The sequence below is a fragment of the Bombus pascuorum genome, chromosome 5 (assembly GCF_905332965.1).
Source record: "Bombus pascuorum chromosome 5, iyBomPasc1.1, whole genome shotgun sequence".
NCBI classification, from domain to species: domain Eukaryota; kingdom Metazoa; phylum Arthropoda; class Insecta; order Hymenoptera; family Apidae; genus Bombus; species Bombus pascuorum.
The window spans coordinates 9,860,224-9,876,579 of record NC_083492.1 but is presented as its reverse complement, the minus strand read 5'-3'; the positions used below and the strand labels follow the sequence as shown (position 1 = coordinate 9,876,579).

The 16,356-nt window shown below is 34.5% G+C and overlaps 2 protein-coding genes across 2 annotated transcripts in view; one reads left to right on the top strand and one right to left on the bottom strand.

The window, feature by feature from the left end:
- LOC132907330 (mediator of RNA polymerase II transcription subunit 29) overlaps positions 1 to 16,356 on the top strand; it is a 228,008-nt gene that overhangs the window by 154,603 nt on the left and 57,049 nt on the right. The window lies entirely within an intron of this gene.
- LOC132907039 (uncharacterized) lies at positions 1,556 to 14,947 on the bottom strand. The gene is made up of 17 exons (XM_060959772.1): positions 14,699 to 14,947; positions 11,635 to 11,698; positions 11,328 to 11,433; positions 11,094 to 11,192; positions 10,828 to 11,011; positions 10,291 to 10,477; positions 9,620 to 9,708; positions 9,071 to 9,344; positions 8,396 to 8,477; positions 8,156 to 8,308; positions 7,876 to 8,071; positions 7,201 to 7,379; positions 5,340 to 5,706; positions 4,552 to 4,895; positions 3,722 to 4,039; positions 2,913 to 3,026; positions 1,556 to 2,841 (listed from the first exon to the last, which is right to left on the bottom strand). The coding sequence occupies exons 1-17, from the start codon at positions 14,730 to 14,732 to the stop codon at positions 2,701 to 2,703; spliced, it is 2,931 nt and encodes a 976-aa protein (XP_060815755.1). The 5' UTR covers positions 14,733 to 14,947; the 3' UTR covers positions 1,556 to 2,700.

The following is a 16,356-nucleotide window of genomic DNA, read 5'->3' as shown; positions in this document are numbered from 1 at the left end:
GTAATGGTATTAAATTCTCTTCTTTTGGTATAGTTTGATGATATATAATAGAGTATAAAACAATAGTAGATTAGACAATATAATAATTATAGATGAATATAATAACAGAGTTTTGACTAGTTCAACTTCCAGGTGATGGAGTTCCGTATGAGTAATAGATCATTCTAAACAATTTTAGTACGAGAAGTATCAATTGCAATTTATAATCCAGCTATTGTTATTTTCATTGAGAAGAAAATAATTATTCGCCAACTTTTAATTTTTGAAGAAAGCTAACAGTTTCTCTACACTTTGTTTAAGGTAAGAGAAGAAACAGATAGAAACCTTGGCATCTTAATATGTACATATTTTCATTTCTTCAAGTCCTATGCGGGTAAGGGACGCGTCATCATTACAATTTTATAGCAATGATTTACAATTCGATACGTTTATATACCCACGGATGCTTTGTTACATATTCATGTACCTACATGATATCATTATAAATATACAAAACATATAGAATAACCAATGCTGCTAAATTATAGCAATAATTCGTCTAGCGTAAACTTTACCCTACACATTTTACCAAAGAGAAAAGAATAGAAAGAACAAAAACAAGAAAATTAAAATAACATCGAATACCTAACTTTTCGCTCCAATTACGTCACGAACAACACAGCTAATTTCGTTTCCGGATGCTATTAAATCCATCCAGAACAAGGAAACGAAATCGCCGTACGTTTCGACGTTATCAGCACCAGCGCTAGAGGAACGATATAAAGGAGAATGAGAAAGACAGGAATAGGGAAAGCTGTTCAGACCGCCAGAAATTTTCCCGTGACGCTTCCCTTTGTCTGGATCCCGGACCTAACCCAACTTGATTTGAGTCCGCCTCGTAGGTGACACCAGTGCGACGAAGAACGAGAACACAGCCGGAAATGAAGGTGGCTAGAAGTTCGCGTGGTGAACGTCACCTTCTGTCGAGTAAATTTTATCGAATCCACCGATCCCTCGGGTTTCCCGGAAAAAAGGGTGTCGGAAGGAAAAAAAACTACATATATCACGAAGCCGTACACGCGAAAAGTGGAAAGCGACAGTGACACGTGTTGTGTCGGATCAACGACCACACCAGGGAAAAATCTTGAGAAAAGGAAGATATATGTATGCGTGCGTCCCTTTGGAGCAAGCTTAGCTTTCAAAGTGAAACATAAGGTGGTTTAGGTATTTCACTAGTATTAGTAAGTAGTTTCGATCGTTTTGTTTAGTGGTTTTCATTAAATAAATTTTTTTAATCGAATGTATAAGGATAAGTCACAAATTGTTGTCCAGATTATGTACGAGGTGCATTTCCAATTTTCAATCTCTATGTCGTTTTAAATATATAATAAATCATCCATTTATACAAATCTTCGGGGAAAAAGGTCAATCTTAATATTAACATTACAATCTCAAATTTTTGCATTTATGCAAGAAAGATCAATAAAAATATATCACCGATATTTTCAATATTATTTGTTACCTATAAAATAAAATAACAAGAAACATAATCTCTGATTCAGGCATGGTATTTTAAGCGGAAAACGTACAGTACATGTGCGTAAATTAAATAAATCTTGCTGTTTGTCATGAATATAGCGATACGAATAAATTTTACAACAGTAGATTATTTTCTGCATATAATTTTATTCTCCAACCTCGAAATTCAAATATAAAATACTATTCGAATTTATACAATGTAATCGGCCAAGTTAAAATAGAAACCCGGAAAATGAACAATGCGTACTTGAACATAAGGGACGCGAGCACGTGCACGCGAATTAAAATTTACAAGCTGTCGGCCTGGACGCCGCGCAAAAATACAACTTTCTCATCCGTAAGTAAAATCATTAGCATTTTCCATAAAATTACGAACCTCATTTAAATTCTCACGCATGTGCTATAACATTCTCCTAAAAATCTTTTACTAATATTTTTTCATTAACATTCTCTCTTTTCCCCTTTCTCTCCCTCTTTTCCCTCCTTTCATCTTATTTTCTTTCTTTCACTTCAGGAAGCCACGAAAAACCTAGCAAGTCCCGAATCTCAATGACATTGTTGTCCGTCGTTTAGAAATATTCTAAAATTAAAAAAATAAATTAGTCGTCTAACGCTATCGTTCCTTTTAAATTTATAAATTCCTCGCGAACGTTCGAGGTTACCTATATTTTTCTTAGAATCCGATCGATTAAAAGCGTTCCAGTGTCTCCCCGCAATTTTCCCTAGTGTTAAAATTTACTCGTTTCGCGAGTCAACAAAAAACACCTTGAAAGAAAGCGAAGAAAAATCAGTACGAGCTATCGAGAATAACCCTCGCCTCAACTAACTGTAAGACGTTCGGAATAAAATCACAAGAATTCGAAACTCTTTAAGACCTCACGATCCTAAAATACGGAAATTCTAATGTAAAAAAAAAAAAAAAAATAAAAAAAAATTATAAAAATGAGAAAAAAAGAGTGAATCCTATTGCTGCCATTTGTACGAGTCCTTCGAAATCGTTCGAAGAACTGACGAAAAACCGACGAATAACCGATGAAATTTTTATTTCATGCATAATTATAATCACATCCATTCTTCACAGCCATTGAGAGATCTCGTGGCGACATTTCCTCTCGTAAAGGGTCTGAAACTTTCAATGAGAAAACAGAGAGAGTGAAACGGAGGGCCGAATCGAATTCTTGATCAATCGAGATCGGGAAGACCGCCGGTGGAGCTGAAACTGTCCCTCGAATCCTTTTGGGTTCGTTCAAAATGGCCAGCCGGCGACGTGTCTTTCAAACGATTCTCGAAATTCAAAAAGTCCGTGTCGCATGGGCTACAAGCCTGCATAGATCGAGGGAAATATTCTTTGTTTCAATTGTCTATGAATCGTAAGCGCAAATGAATTTCTTTACTTGGAGCAAGAAGTTGTCTGCACCACCATTTTCCCTGATCTGCCTGTCCAACCGAGGCGACGACATCACCGTGTTGTCGGAGCTGTTGCAAAGCCCTCCTGCGCAGTCCATCATCTTCAAAAAATTAATATTTTTCTTGATTGATAATTAATATATTTTTTATGATTTTGTTGAATGAAAGAAGATCGTGAATTATTATGAAAGTATGATGAGCTTGAAGTTGACGAGTGCAGTTGGTGAAGATTCTTGGTATTGAATTTCTTATAGTTGTAATGGTGAATCTTGCTCTTTGTGTTCTTCTTGTGTTCTTAGTTGTCTTGGTAATTTACAGTGTTTTATGCATATATAGTTTTGTGTAATAGAGTAGATTGATGTCGAAGAGATGAATAAGACCATAAAAGGCAAAATTGGAGCGCTTGATTCCTCGATTAGACATGGATCAGTAAATTTATTATTTTCTTAAGTTACATCATTTTCTTATCAATTTATCACGTTACGAATCACGTTAATGTATGTGAACTTAGTTTTTTGAAAGGAAATGAACATAATTTCAAATAAAATATTCCTAAAATATTCCTAAAATATCCTAAAATATCTTCTTTTAAAATCAAAAAATCTGTGAATATTTATATTTCATTTTTATCGACATTTATTTGTCTGGAAAATTAACTCTTAGAACTCCAGTTTGATCTCGGCTGATTCTAGATTTTGAATATTAAATGAACACAACGTTAAAGATCAGGAAGATGTACGAAAGAGAGATACGATTAGCGAGCGAACAAATTGAAGGTAATCATGGAATCTCTTACCAGCTTAGTTTTCTCCTCGATGACTTCCACGACGTTGCCTTCCTCCGTGCTGGTAATAATGCCAGTTCCCAACTTCTTGCCTAAAATCTTTACTTCCTTCCTGCATCCACCGGAAGTGGTGACTACGCCGCTGTCGCAGCCATTAGTGTTCGAAGCGGTGTTCTTCAAAAATTGCTCGTACGGACTAAGTAACTTTAGATCATGATACTGTGACGTCATGATCTCTTGATTATGATTTTTCGGGCCCAGAATCTTCACTTCGTTCAATCCGGAGAACAATTTCGATGACGATAGACAATTTGATTTATTACCCAGAACCTTAAATTCCAAGCGTGAAATTTGAATGTGACAACAGAATAATTACTTGGGAAATCTAGAAACTACTTAAATTTATAGCATGTTTCATATTAAGAAGATACTAACAAATCATTTTGGACATATTTTAATCTGTGGAGATTTAATTTAAGTATAATTCCAACAGATAGGAAAATAATATAACTCCAAATGTGTACACTATTTTTTTCAAGTATTTAAAAATACTTTTCAACGTATGTATTACTTATCTTCTTTAATATTTTATAATATTGTATCTACTTTAATATTTTAAATATATACGACGAAAAAATGAAAAATGAAAAATTCCTCTTTCCTTAGAAAATCCTTGCCTAAAGAAATTGAACACTAATGAGGAAGTATTTAATTAAACAAAAATAATACTAGTAAGAAATTTTGTTGTATCTAGCTTGCACAAATAGTATAATCAAAATAGGGGCGTAAAGTTAACTAAAAGTTTTAAATAAGCGATGAAACAACGAAAGTCACTCTTTTACCTTATTTGAACTTCCCGGTCCTAGGATTTTCATGTCCGATTGACTAATAGGTATCAAACCAGTATCAGATTCACTGTTATCGAAAACACAGGGCAACTTTATCTTAGACTCGTACACGGAATGATGATCGTCCATAGTCGAACTACCCAGAATATTAAGATCTTCGGCTAAACTGGTATTGCTCTTCAGATATGGAAGTGTGTCGTTTAAAATTGACAATGATGGATGATTTTTCATTAACAGAGACGATATCGAAGACTGAGAAGCAGTCGACAGAGACGAAATGTCGCTTCTATGGCTAAGAATATTTGTTAATTCTTGTTGGCTCGAAGGCACTCCTATGGCTGTGAATTATATCAATACAAGATTTGTATAAAAATTCAAGAAAATTTTCGAATAATATCAGGTTGTTACGTAATAAATATTGGTTTAGCTTATAACTTATTTTACAACGAAAATTGAAGTTTGTTCAATTCGAAAAATTCGATGTTCTTATTGTTTCGAGATAGTTGGGCCAATTTTATGCTCATTAAAAAAAAATTACAAAAAGATAGGAGTAAAATATAATTGCTTCAAAATATTATTAAACTAGTGAAGGGAATAATGGAACAAATTAATACATAAACGTAAACAATTGTTGAATGTTTCATGATATTAAAATGATTGAAACAAAACCTCGTGGAATAGCGATATTTAATGTTTAAGAAAGTAATAAAATAAAACAATTTTATAATAAAGGACTTGGTAAAAAAAAGGAATGAAATAAACAATAACGTAGTGAAACTCACCTTCATCTTCATGTTCGCCAACAGAGACTCCACCATCGATGGACAAAGATTTTGGGCCTAAGATCAGATCATCGATCTTCGATTGCGAGAGGAAACTAATGCCATCCACAAAACGATCGTCGAGGCTTTTACTATCGAGAATCCGAATGTCTTTGTCTTCTAGGATCTCAATGCCGTCTATCGGCATAGATTTCTGCGTGGAGGCAGAATCAAGTACCATGATCTGATTATCAGAATCTCCGATAATAACTTCTCCGTTACCGCGCATATTCACAACATTGATCGCGTCCGCATCCTCGCCCTCAAGAATGGTCACGTCGTGTGAATTCTGTGCCATCAGATCCCGAGCTTCGCTGTTCGTCATTACCTAGATTATAAACAATAATTAATGCCAGAATAAAATACGTATAATCAAATAAAATTATAATTAATGAAGGAAAGCAGGTAATAGGAAAGAATATTTTCATACTGTCAGAACAGTTAGAGAATCTTTTTCTACGTCACAATTTTCATACTCGCTTATCTATAGCTATATATTGTTTAATCATCATATTAAAATCAATCTTTATCTTATGAATACCACGTAAATCCAATCTTTATACTTTAATTATTTATATGATTGCAGCAATGAAACTATTCACAATAACGATTTTTTAATTGTTGTGAGCTCTAATTGAATCGTTGCGCGTAATTAAATTGTCCAAAACAATTAAAAAGATTTAAATGATTTTCTGCAAAAGAATGTCTTTCACCCCTGCGTGCCGTAACATCAATCGATGGCGAGTTTTTAGAATTTAATTTACAAGTTTATTACAAGTTTTATGCTTTTGTCCTCAGCAGTGTTAATGTTAATAGTTGCAAATTTAATCTTTTTAATAGTATCGGAATACAGAGCAATCCTCTCGGTACGTATATAATTAACTGAAAGGCAGTGCCGCCCATTGCCATCGTAGCGATGATGTCGTATCATGTGTGATCTGTCATGAGAGACCGATACCGCTATATCAGGGCCGAGACGGCTATATGTATGTGTGCGTATAAAATGAAGACGAGTATGTGTGATTTACGGCATATCCTTTGAGTTAACTAGCGAGAGGATCGCGCTGTATATCAATGTATCAAGCTTACAGACCTTCTTCGTTTCTGTTCGCTTGATTGGACAATAAAACCGTTCACAATAGTAACTTTGTAATCGTTTTTAACATTTACTAGGTATGAACGTCTATGCTTTTAATTTTATAGTTTATTTCGTTATTTTAAATTTAGATGTCTTATCGTATCTTGGTGCGTCTATACCGCTAACATTTAATTTTTCATATAACGCGTGATTTCGTCGCAAAACAATAGAAATTGATACGATAAATATTCTTCGCATGCTAGCTCAATAAAACGATTTACAAAACGATATCAAAGATGTTCAGAATGAGATTTTTGATCCCAATTAAAATACTCGGAAATCACGTACCACTGGGTACAAGAAATTCGACATCCAAAAATAATATGGATTACTACATCAAAACGATTGACGAATGGAAAAGAACTCAACAGGGAATAATTTTGTGACTGGAAATATTTCAATTTTTAATTATTGGACATGTTAATGAACGTGCTGCGTTCTCCATATTTATTCCCAAAAATCAATAGATTAACATCTTTTTCGTTCTTTCAATTTAAACGAAAATAATTTCAGCGAGTGTAATATCGCAACCCTGCCAATCATAAATCTATTTAAATCTAATAATTTTTTGTTATATTATTCCGAATAAATAATCTTTCGTTCAAAGGAATTTCATTTTACAATTTCAAAAGCTCTGTTCTCAAATCTGAAAAATCTTGCTATCGATGATGAATGATTCATCACCTCGTAACGACCATCCTCGGTAGCGCGCACGAACTGTATTCCACCCTGGGCAGCCAGTTCCAGCAGTTCGTTGCAATCCTCCATCGCCGAGGACACAACAGGACCATTCTGGCGATCGGGCTCGTTTCTAGCCGGGTCGCTGTACGTGAACTGAGAATCCAATGCCGTGACCAAGCTCTCTGTCGACAGTGCACCAAATAAACGCCATATTGCGGCGACACTTTGAAAAACATCGCTATTTTAACGAGCCAATTATAGACGGACAACGACGCGTTAAAAAGCCCTTTTGGAAACATATTGCGAAATGGAATCGTTCGGTTAAAAACAATACCATTACTGAAACAATTAACGTGTACTTATGAAATTTGTTGTTGGTCGAATTTTCAGTTTTGCTAACACTTGCAGCTTTATAGATTTAGAACATACTATAAAATTTTTCTTTTTCTCATTACTAGAACCAGATAATTTTTCAAAGCGATTTTATAGATTTAAAATGCTAATTTAAATAATTTGCATTTTGAAAACTGAAGCGATTTTTGATTAAATATACGAATAAAGATTTTTCTCTTGGATTCCTATACTTTTCATTTTCATTCTTTCTGCATAAATTTTATCCTTTCTTCTCTTTACTCTAATAGAATGTTCAGATCATAAGAAAAACTATTATTTACTTACCGTGTTCGTCTTCGGGTCCCGGTGGTTCAACGATGAAATTCATTTTACCTTCAGGATCTATATTCTGAATAACTGTGGCTACCACGGGTACTTTTACCTGAACTGCTTTGATCCTGTCAGCATCAGCAGAAATCGTTGGACTTAGACTCATCTTCCCTGCCATACGTAAATCTTCTGCTGTAGCAGGAGTCAAGATCTAAATTCGGACATGAAGTCCACTTTTTAATAAAGCTTAGAACAAAAGAAATTAATAATGTAAATTGATTGATAAAATTATTACATTTTTATGAATTCCTGTTGAAGAAACTTTCACGAGGACAGGAATTCCTTTGGCTGGTTTAAATAACGCGAATGGCGTTTGTCCTTCCATCAGTGCCATCTCCATCGCTTTCGTATCAATCTTATCTATTACTACAGATTCCATTACATCGGACTGTTAAAAAATATGTGACAAATTTATTAATTTCCAAAAACTACAAATGTTATAATATGATTCTTCTTGCTTAAATGAATTACTAACCACCATTAAAGGATCCTTGTCCCTTATTTCTATAGTTCGATCTCGATCGCCATTCGGCAGCTGCACGATTCTAACATTTTTACTGAAACAAAATATCTATCACTATATACAGAGAATTAGTTTTCAACCGTCCGTAGGCAATCTACATCGTTTATCATTTATTATTTAACACTAATTTTTTAGTATTATTTCATATCGTAAATTTCTATTAACGTATCATTTCAAGCTGTCAAGAAGGTAAAAAATGTTCTAGTATATATATCGAACGCTTCTACTACATCTCTGAAAAATATAAAAATTCTCTTCCGAAGAGAATTCAAACCAGAAGTTTCGTTTGCTTACTTAAAAGCGTCAAATAATCTTTACATTGAAATTTAAAATCGCGTTAAGAACTCTACTCTTCTGCATATTAGAAACATTAATCAGCACATCAAGGTGTGTTAAAGAAAGAATACTCTAGAAAAGAAGATCAATTTACAGAAGTGAAAGAAAGGAAGGAAGGAAGGAAGAAAGAAAGAAAGAAAGAAAAAGAAAAGAGAAGAGCGTCGGCTTCCTACTACGTTCTAACCGACTAAGAGATCAACATTCAAGTTGCGTTCATTCGGCGAAAGAAGAAGCCGTCTATCAAGGGGCAAATTAAGCGTTGTTCAGTTCTATTCGGTGACGTCTACCTACTTTCTTATGACGTTGGGATCGACGATGCTCGGCTGCACACCAGCCGGATGTCGATACTTTATCCCGTGCTTGTACTCCTCGTGCGATCTCAAAGAGAATCGACGCGGAAACTCTTTGCCGCAGATTCCGCACACGTGCTGCATTTTCTCCGCGTGTGCATGCGCTTTGACCTTGTGGCAGACCAAATTCGACATTTGATTGAAGCCTTTGCCACAAAGCTCGCATTTGTACGGCCTCTCGTTGGTATGGGTAAACACGTGGTTCCTCAAATTGCCTGACAACGGAACGGTATTTAACTGTTGCCGGTTCCCCGGTTCCGGCTTACTTACTTTGCACAGGCTGTTTCAGAATTGTTACAGCACCGTTTAATTGATCGACACCACAAAACGCGGATCAGATATTTGCATAATGCGTATCCGCGAGAGTTTGTTCGCAAACGAATTTGTTAGCATTCTAGATTTAGACGTTTTAACTTTGAACGCAAAATTATCTTAAACGTAATTCTGAAAAAGCTTGCATACTTCGAATAGCTTAATAAGTGATAATTACCCTTCTGATGAAATCCCTTTCCACAAACCTGACATTTGTGCGGTTTGTGCTCTGAATGTGTCTTTCGGTGAGAGATCAGTGTTGATACTCTACAAAGTCGTAGTTAATTATACATGACAGTATCGTTAAAAGTATAAAAATTCCAATTTTTTACAAAATAAGGCCATCTTTCAACGCAGATAAATCAGAGAAGAGTAATACATGATCCTACAAAAAAAAATTTAGGATCATGATTATCGTAATCGACTCAATTGCTCATTCACAAAGAGTTTTATAAGCTTCGAGATCGAAATCGTCTCAATTAATGCATTATATCACATTCGAACAGGCTTACTTATTTAAAAAGCATACTCTATGGAGATTAATTTATAAAAAGACCAGCATATCCGTGCTCGTTAAAATTTCCTTTCCGCTTTCGCGCACAATCGCGCAATTTTGCAGCGATTCAAAACGCTAATGATCCGTGCGCGCTCACAAGCGGCGCTTGTCATCATTTTTTCCTCTAGGTAAATTGTAGTTTCAATTTCTATATGAATATACTGTTCGTTAAAAGTATTTCAAACGAGATTTAAATTGTTATATAGCGAATGAAAAATGCCCAGATTAATAAATATGTATAATCAAGTAATAATTAGATGAAAATCGTAGAATGATTTTGATAGTACACTGACCTGTTGAAAGTTTTCTTACAAAATTCGCAAACGTACGGCCTAGCATCACTATGTATCGCCTTGTGCTGACTCAATGTCGACAACTGGCGGAAAGCTTTGCCACAAGCCTCGCATTTAAAGTTTCTCTCATCGGTGTGTGTTGGCAAATGCCTCATCAATGTGTACTGATGCCGAAATTCCTTTGAACCTGGATCGAATATCAAGCTTTAGGTCTATTCTAGCGATGTTATCGCAAACAGCGAGCGTTATGCGAAAGAAATGGTATTGATTTCGCACGATTCTTGTGTACGGTTAAGAAGAATATTATATATAATAATGCAATATCATGATATAAAAATTATTGAATTTTCAATCTTCAAACGCTGAATATCTTTCCAATCTTCAAATGTTGAAACTTTCAAATCTTCAAATGTTGGAATTTTCAAATTTGCAAGTTTTCGACTTTTTAAATGTTTAAACAATGCGATGAAAAACAAAGATTTCCTCGTGCAATGTATGACAACAATCCATATAGAATTCGATAAATAAATTACTAACAAATTCCGCATTCCCAAATTTTCAACGTTTTCCCATCTCTCTTCAAATATTTTACAAAATGAAGCTTCGAACGTGGATCATCCTTATCGATCAGTCGTGTCGATGACGAGGAAGGTCCTTCGACAACCGGATGTGAATACACCATAACGTTATCTTCGGACGAATTAATATTTTGATCGAGAATCTATAAAAAGTAAAAGTGAAAATCAACTATCTTGTAATTCAACTAGAAAACAAAACAAGAAAAATAATTTTCATATTTTTACCTTATATTTGAAAGCATCTTTTCCGAGAAACTTTGTCACAGCACCATCAATGTTAATTACTTCAGAATCTATAGCTACATTTAGGTTCATGCAATCACCCTGGAAACAAATTAGATTGAACCTCTGTAGGAAGTGTTTACGGTGCAGAAAATTACAGTACATATATCGCGTAATGTTATTAATAATTACAGTTAATAAAGGAAAGTTAATTGTTAATTTACCACTCATAATTACCTGAATTAATTGATGATCATTTGTGGACGGCAAACTCGGCACAACGGTGACATCGTTCCTCCCTTCAGAACCTGCGGTTTCCTCTTTTACATAAACTTCATAAACACTGTAAACCCAAAGTCACCAATGAAACACATCTTTTTAATATTTTCGAACAATTTTACGTCTAATTTTATCTTAAATTCTATTATACAGTATTTTTAATTCAAAAGATACAATTTTATAAATTCCAAAATTTTCAATAAAATTATCTTTTAATAACTTCGCTTCTAATTTAATTTTACAAATTACAATTGTTTAAGCTCACCTGATGACTTCATCCGGGATAGGACGAGTAAACTGCACCTGCGAATCCTCGTACTGGGTATCCCCTAAAAAATTGAATAGCGTCGTAAAGGGACATCTTGAGCTATATGATAACCTGCGTTAACCCATCTCAAAATCTGTCTAGTTAGCCTACTTAAAAAGAATTTCGTCGTTGTTTTGTCATATCAAAAAATAGGATTCGATAAATTGAGATTAAATTAATTAATTTCATAGTTAAGTAGAATGTTAGATACAAATTCCAAAAGTGTCAGTAAATTAATATGAAGACAGCGTTCTCCATTATATATTATATATATTATATATTTACGCAAAACTGGGAATGGAAGATTTACAATAAAGAAATTATTAAACAGCTATTTTCGAGATGCTATTATTTCTTCGTTGAAGCTCTTGAGAGTTGGGGATTAGGAAGAAGAATAGTGCATATGTTTTTAGTAGAAAGCTTTTAAGATTCTTTCTGAAAAAGGAGAGCACAATATTCTTGTACTCTAATACTTCTCGTGACAAAATAATCCCTTCCCCCTCTTTCCGTCTTTCCTTTTTTCCTCTCTCTTTCTGTCTTTTTTTTCCTCTTATTTAATAATCCATTGCCTACTGCAACTGCTGTTACTTTAACGTTTTCTGTATGCTCTTTGTGAAATTAGATCGTATCCAACTAAAAGAATTTATAATGGCTACCAATGAATAAATCGTGTTACTTACAGACAGTTATAAAAATCTATCCGACACTCCCTAAATGTAAAATATTATAATAAAAATATTACCTCCACGACATTTTGTTTTGACACGTTATAACATGCATTGTTAAAATATTGTTATACTTTTATTTATTCATTTTTGCCTTTATTAAGAAAAAGGAAATAAAAAGACATGAAACACGATGTCATAGTAATTATATAGACCTATCGTATCTATATGAAATCATAAAAATAGTAGATTTAGTACTGCATTAATATCTTGTACGTTAAAATATCAATGATATCCAGTCATCTCCGTAGTATTGAAAAAAATATACTGTAACTTTTTATGCAATTTTATCAATATTTTTGTGAACCAAATATTTGAATTTCTTAAATTATTTTTAGGGAAGCATTAATAATAACCGTATTGATATGTTGGTATGAATAACTTTATAACACGGGACGTTTTTACTTTCTTTGGTAAGCCAGATACGCAAAATTCGATGTATGTGTAGTTTCGTGACTGTATGTCGTATTGACTAAAAGCTCGAGCTTCGAGACTTCTTTCTTTTTCTTATTTCGATAAAATTACGATGATTATGTTTTCAGCAGTTCCAGCGAAGCTGATTATTACTAAGATTTCTTTTCTTTAACATTTTTTAGCATTTTTTAATAATTTACGAAGAGTCTTAAAGGGCATAAACTTTATTAAAATAAAGGATCTTGTAAAAACATAATGAGATCTTTTCCATCTAACTTTTCTATCACACTGTTAGGCTAAAGATTATACTAATGAAATAATTTCAATTTAGATATTTTGTATCGCAAGTCGGAATAATAAAATTGTTGACGCCGACCTAAATCGAAACCCATTTTCATCAGAAGATATCATGAAGCGATATTCTAAATGATGCGTCAGTTGAGTGACTGATGACTGATTTAAATGGAACTGTCGACAGTGGCAACACAGGTGCCTCTTGAAACAATGTAACGCATTCGCCGAGCGTTTTATCTACAAGTTTGAGACAATGTTGCATTCGACCGCAGGAATATTCGACGATGTATCACTCGTATAACTGATTCGTTTAATTTCTAACTATGTATTATCTAACTATGTACTTTTAGAGTTTGAAGAAAAGAACAGAATTATTAATAAACTATGGTCGAATTTCGAGTTTAGAATAGAAATAGTTGAACGAATTTATCTTAAAACAATTATCGGAGTATCTTTTAATTATTAAAATATTTTGCGATAAAACAATCATGGGAATCTTTTTTATAGCTTTATACAAATAAACTGCTTCGTATTTCCTTAAAAACTTATAAAATTCCGATTTAGCAAATACTTCAAGTTGGACATTTTTATAAAAATAGACGCAGCTAAAAAATTAATTTTATACTTTTCGAGTTATATATAATATGAGGTGAACGCGAACAGTCGCTCACAATAGTCTTATGACACCTCGTAAAGAGGTGAATTTTATTTAAATAAAGCACGTGTAACAACTTATTTAAATGTTGTACTAACTTCTTCATTTTTTAACACATCAGACAATAATAAAATCATTTGCCGCCTTTGTCACAGAACACACTAACGTTTCACTGAAATTTTATACGATTAAATTTTAATCAAAGTGTTATCAAAGACTTTTGTGAATTACTGCATAGCACATAAGAATTATACTCACATAGAAAACTATTAACTATTAACTAAAACGATTAACTATTAACAAACGTATCTTCCACAGTTACCACTGAGAGATTAATTTTATAAACTTCTATACCATCTTCCATCATTTCGCGATATGTTACAATTATACGTACATATTCAAAGCAGCGTATAATCCATAACTCCTTCTGTCAACGATTCCATCACACTGACACCAAATCATTCCAACGATCTTGACCGATATCCCGTAAAAAAGTCGCGTAATGTCACAGGTCGCGCTTTTTTTCGCCACCATTAAAAATTTACCGATTCGCGGAGGAAAGGAAAGAGAGCCGGAAGCCATCATCGTTGAAAGCTCGAGACTTTCTCCCGTTGCATCGAGGAGAAGAGAAAAGACTGTCAAAAAACGACGGAATTTTGAAGGTTCGCGTCGCGATCGGCAGAAGTCCGACATCGTCGGTCCTCGCCTTTTTTTTCCGGCTGGTAGCAAATAAACGAAAGCCGCCATTATCACAGCTCATTTTTCACGAGCCGACAAACGACGGATCATGACGAGTTAATCCATCGTTATTTAGAGTTTTACAACGGGATGGAATTCGTCTGAGGGAATCAGAAAGGAGAAGACGAAGCAGCGAAGAAAATAAGGGTGAAAGAACGAGATTGGTCAATTTGATATTTTCTCGAGTGTTACTCACAGTTGTATCCTTGCAGCAGGTTATTCTGAGACATTTCTCAGCATCCGAGCGTGTCACCTTCGAAACCGAGCCACTTTCCACACGTGGACGTCGTGTCGCAGCCTGATTCGCATCGATCGCTAACGAGGAATCGTTGGCCACGATCCCGAATCGGTTCGCGCATATCGCCACCAAACGGGCAACTTCGGAAACGTTACCAGCCAATAGCGTAATCTTCCTGTCTTCTGGTCCTTTTAATCTTTGACACGCGAGTCGTAGAATTTTTCTTCGACTCAGACGAAGAAGATTAGAATTTTTGATATATTTTTTTAAAGTTTTGGATATTGTTGAGCTAATTTGGAATAATAAGGCACGAGGATTGGATGTGTTTTTACTAATGATGGGGAGAAATGGATCGTGAAATATTTCTCATCTTTTATTGACACCTATTATTATACTATTATTAAATTTAAAATTGCAAGACTTCTAAGTTGAACAAGAAGACAAATAAAAGATTCGTTCCTAATTCTTAACAATTTATTTATTAGCTCATTTTTATCAATATTATTGTTCATCTATATTCCTCTTTTTAGATATGACAACGAATAAGCATAATTAATATAAGGAACTAAACTAATTAAAAATTGACTGGAAAATGTCTCTTGTCAATCCTCCATAGAAAACTGTTAAATATTTCACGATACCATACACTTAGAGTTCTTACGAATTGCGTGTCGGGTTACAAGTGGATTTTACGATAATTTACAGCTTCGTCAAGAAGACACGACTTGGTCCCTCGATCCACCTTTTAAAAATAAGCCGATCGCATTACTACATTACTCGGGTCAAGTGGCTCCTGGTGTGAAGAAAATATTTAGGAGTCTGGACAGTTGCCACGTGTCTCCACTTCAAATCTAGCAATGGGCCTTGTCTTCCACAGGAAAACTGCACTCGGAACACAATAGAAGGAGGGGTGGATCGTGAGGTCCCCAATATTTTTACCCGACGTTGTTACATCTCTTTGATTACACTTTCAACGATCATTTTAATCTACACTCTGCACAAGATCGCTAGATATCTCAAGAATTAAACTGCGCTAGAATCCATGCACGTGATATCCTTAATTTTTTAACAGTGCAATAAAACGATGAAGAATTGAAAATGAACGAGTCAGAAAACAATTATGAATTTATCCTCGAGATTTCCTACGTCTCTGACATCAAGTAAAAAAAACGCACAAGTTAAACTTTCTATAGAAAATGAGAATTAACAATTTCATTACGTACAATAATATTCAGCGCCTATTTTCGATTTATAGTAGGTACTATCCTCGGCTTGCTTCAGTTTCTCTCGGTTTATATTGTTTAAGAGTTGATGCAAAGACACGCAAAATATCTCGTGCGTAGCGTCGCATGAACAACGTTCATCAATTACTCGATGTCTCATACACATTTCGACCGTAGTAGTGAAAGTGTTCAGGCGATAACACTTCAGTTTCTTCTAGAACAGTCGAATCCCAGTTGGCCCGATTGCGCGTGAGGTCGCATTAATATTCCAAGAAACACCTAAATTCTATCCGATCGACGAGCCAGAAGAGGAACCATCTTCTATCGTCGAAGTCGCCGGAATTACCCGGTTCTCCTTCCCCTTTCTCTTCTCCTACTGTTTCCGAATTCCGG

What these genes read in the sequence shown, in the direction of transcription:
- LOC132907039 (XM_060959772.1), bottom strand. Translation starts at nt 14,732, where the DNA reads ATGTCTCAGAATAACCTGCTGCAAGGATACAACT. An exon ending in AAGATGCTTTCAAATATAAG is followed by an intron (nt 11,012 to 11,093) that starts GTAAAAATATGA and finishes TACTTTTTATAG; the next exon opens with ATTCTCGATCAAAATATTAA. An exon ending in GACCGGGAAGTTCAAATAAG is followed by an intron (nt 4,040 to 4,551) that starts GTAAAAGAGTGA and finishes TTGGAATTTAAG; the next exon opens with GTTCTGGGTAATAAATCAAA.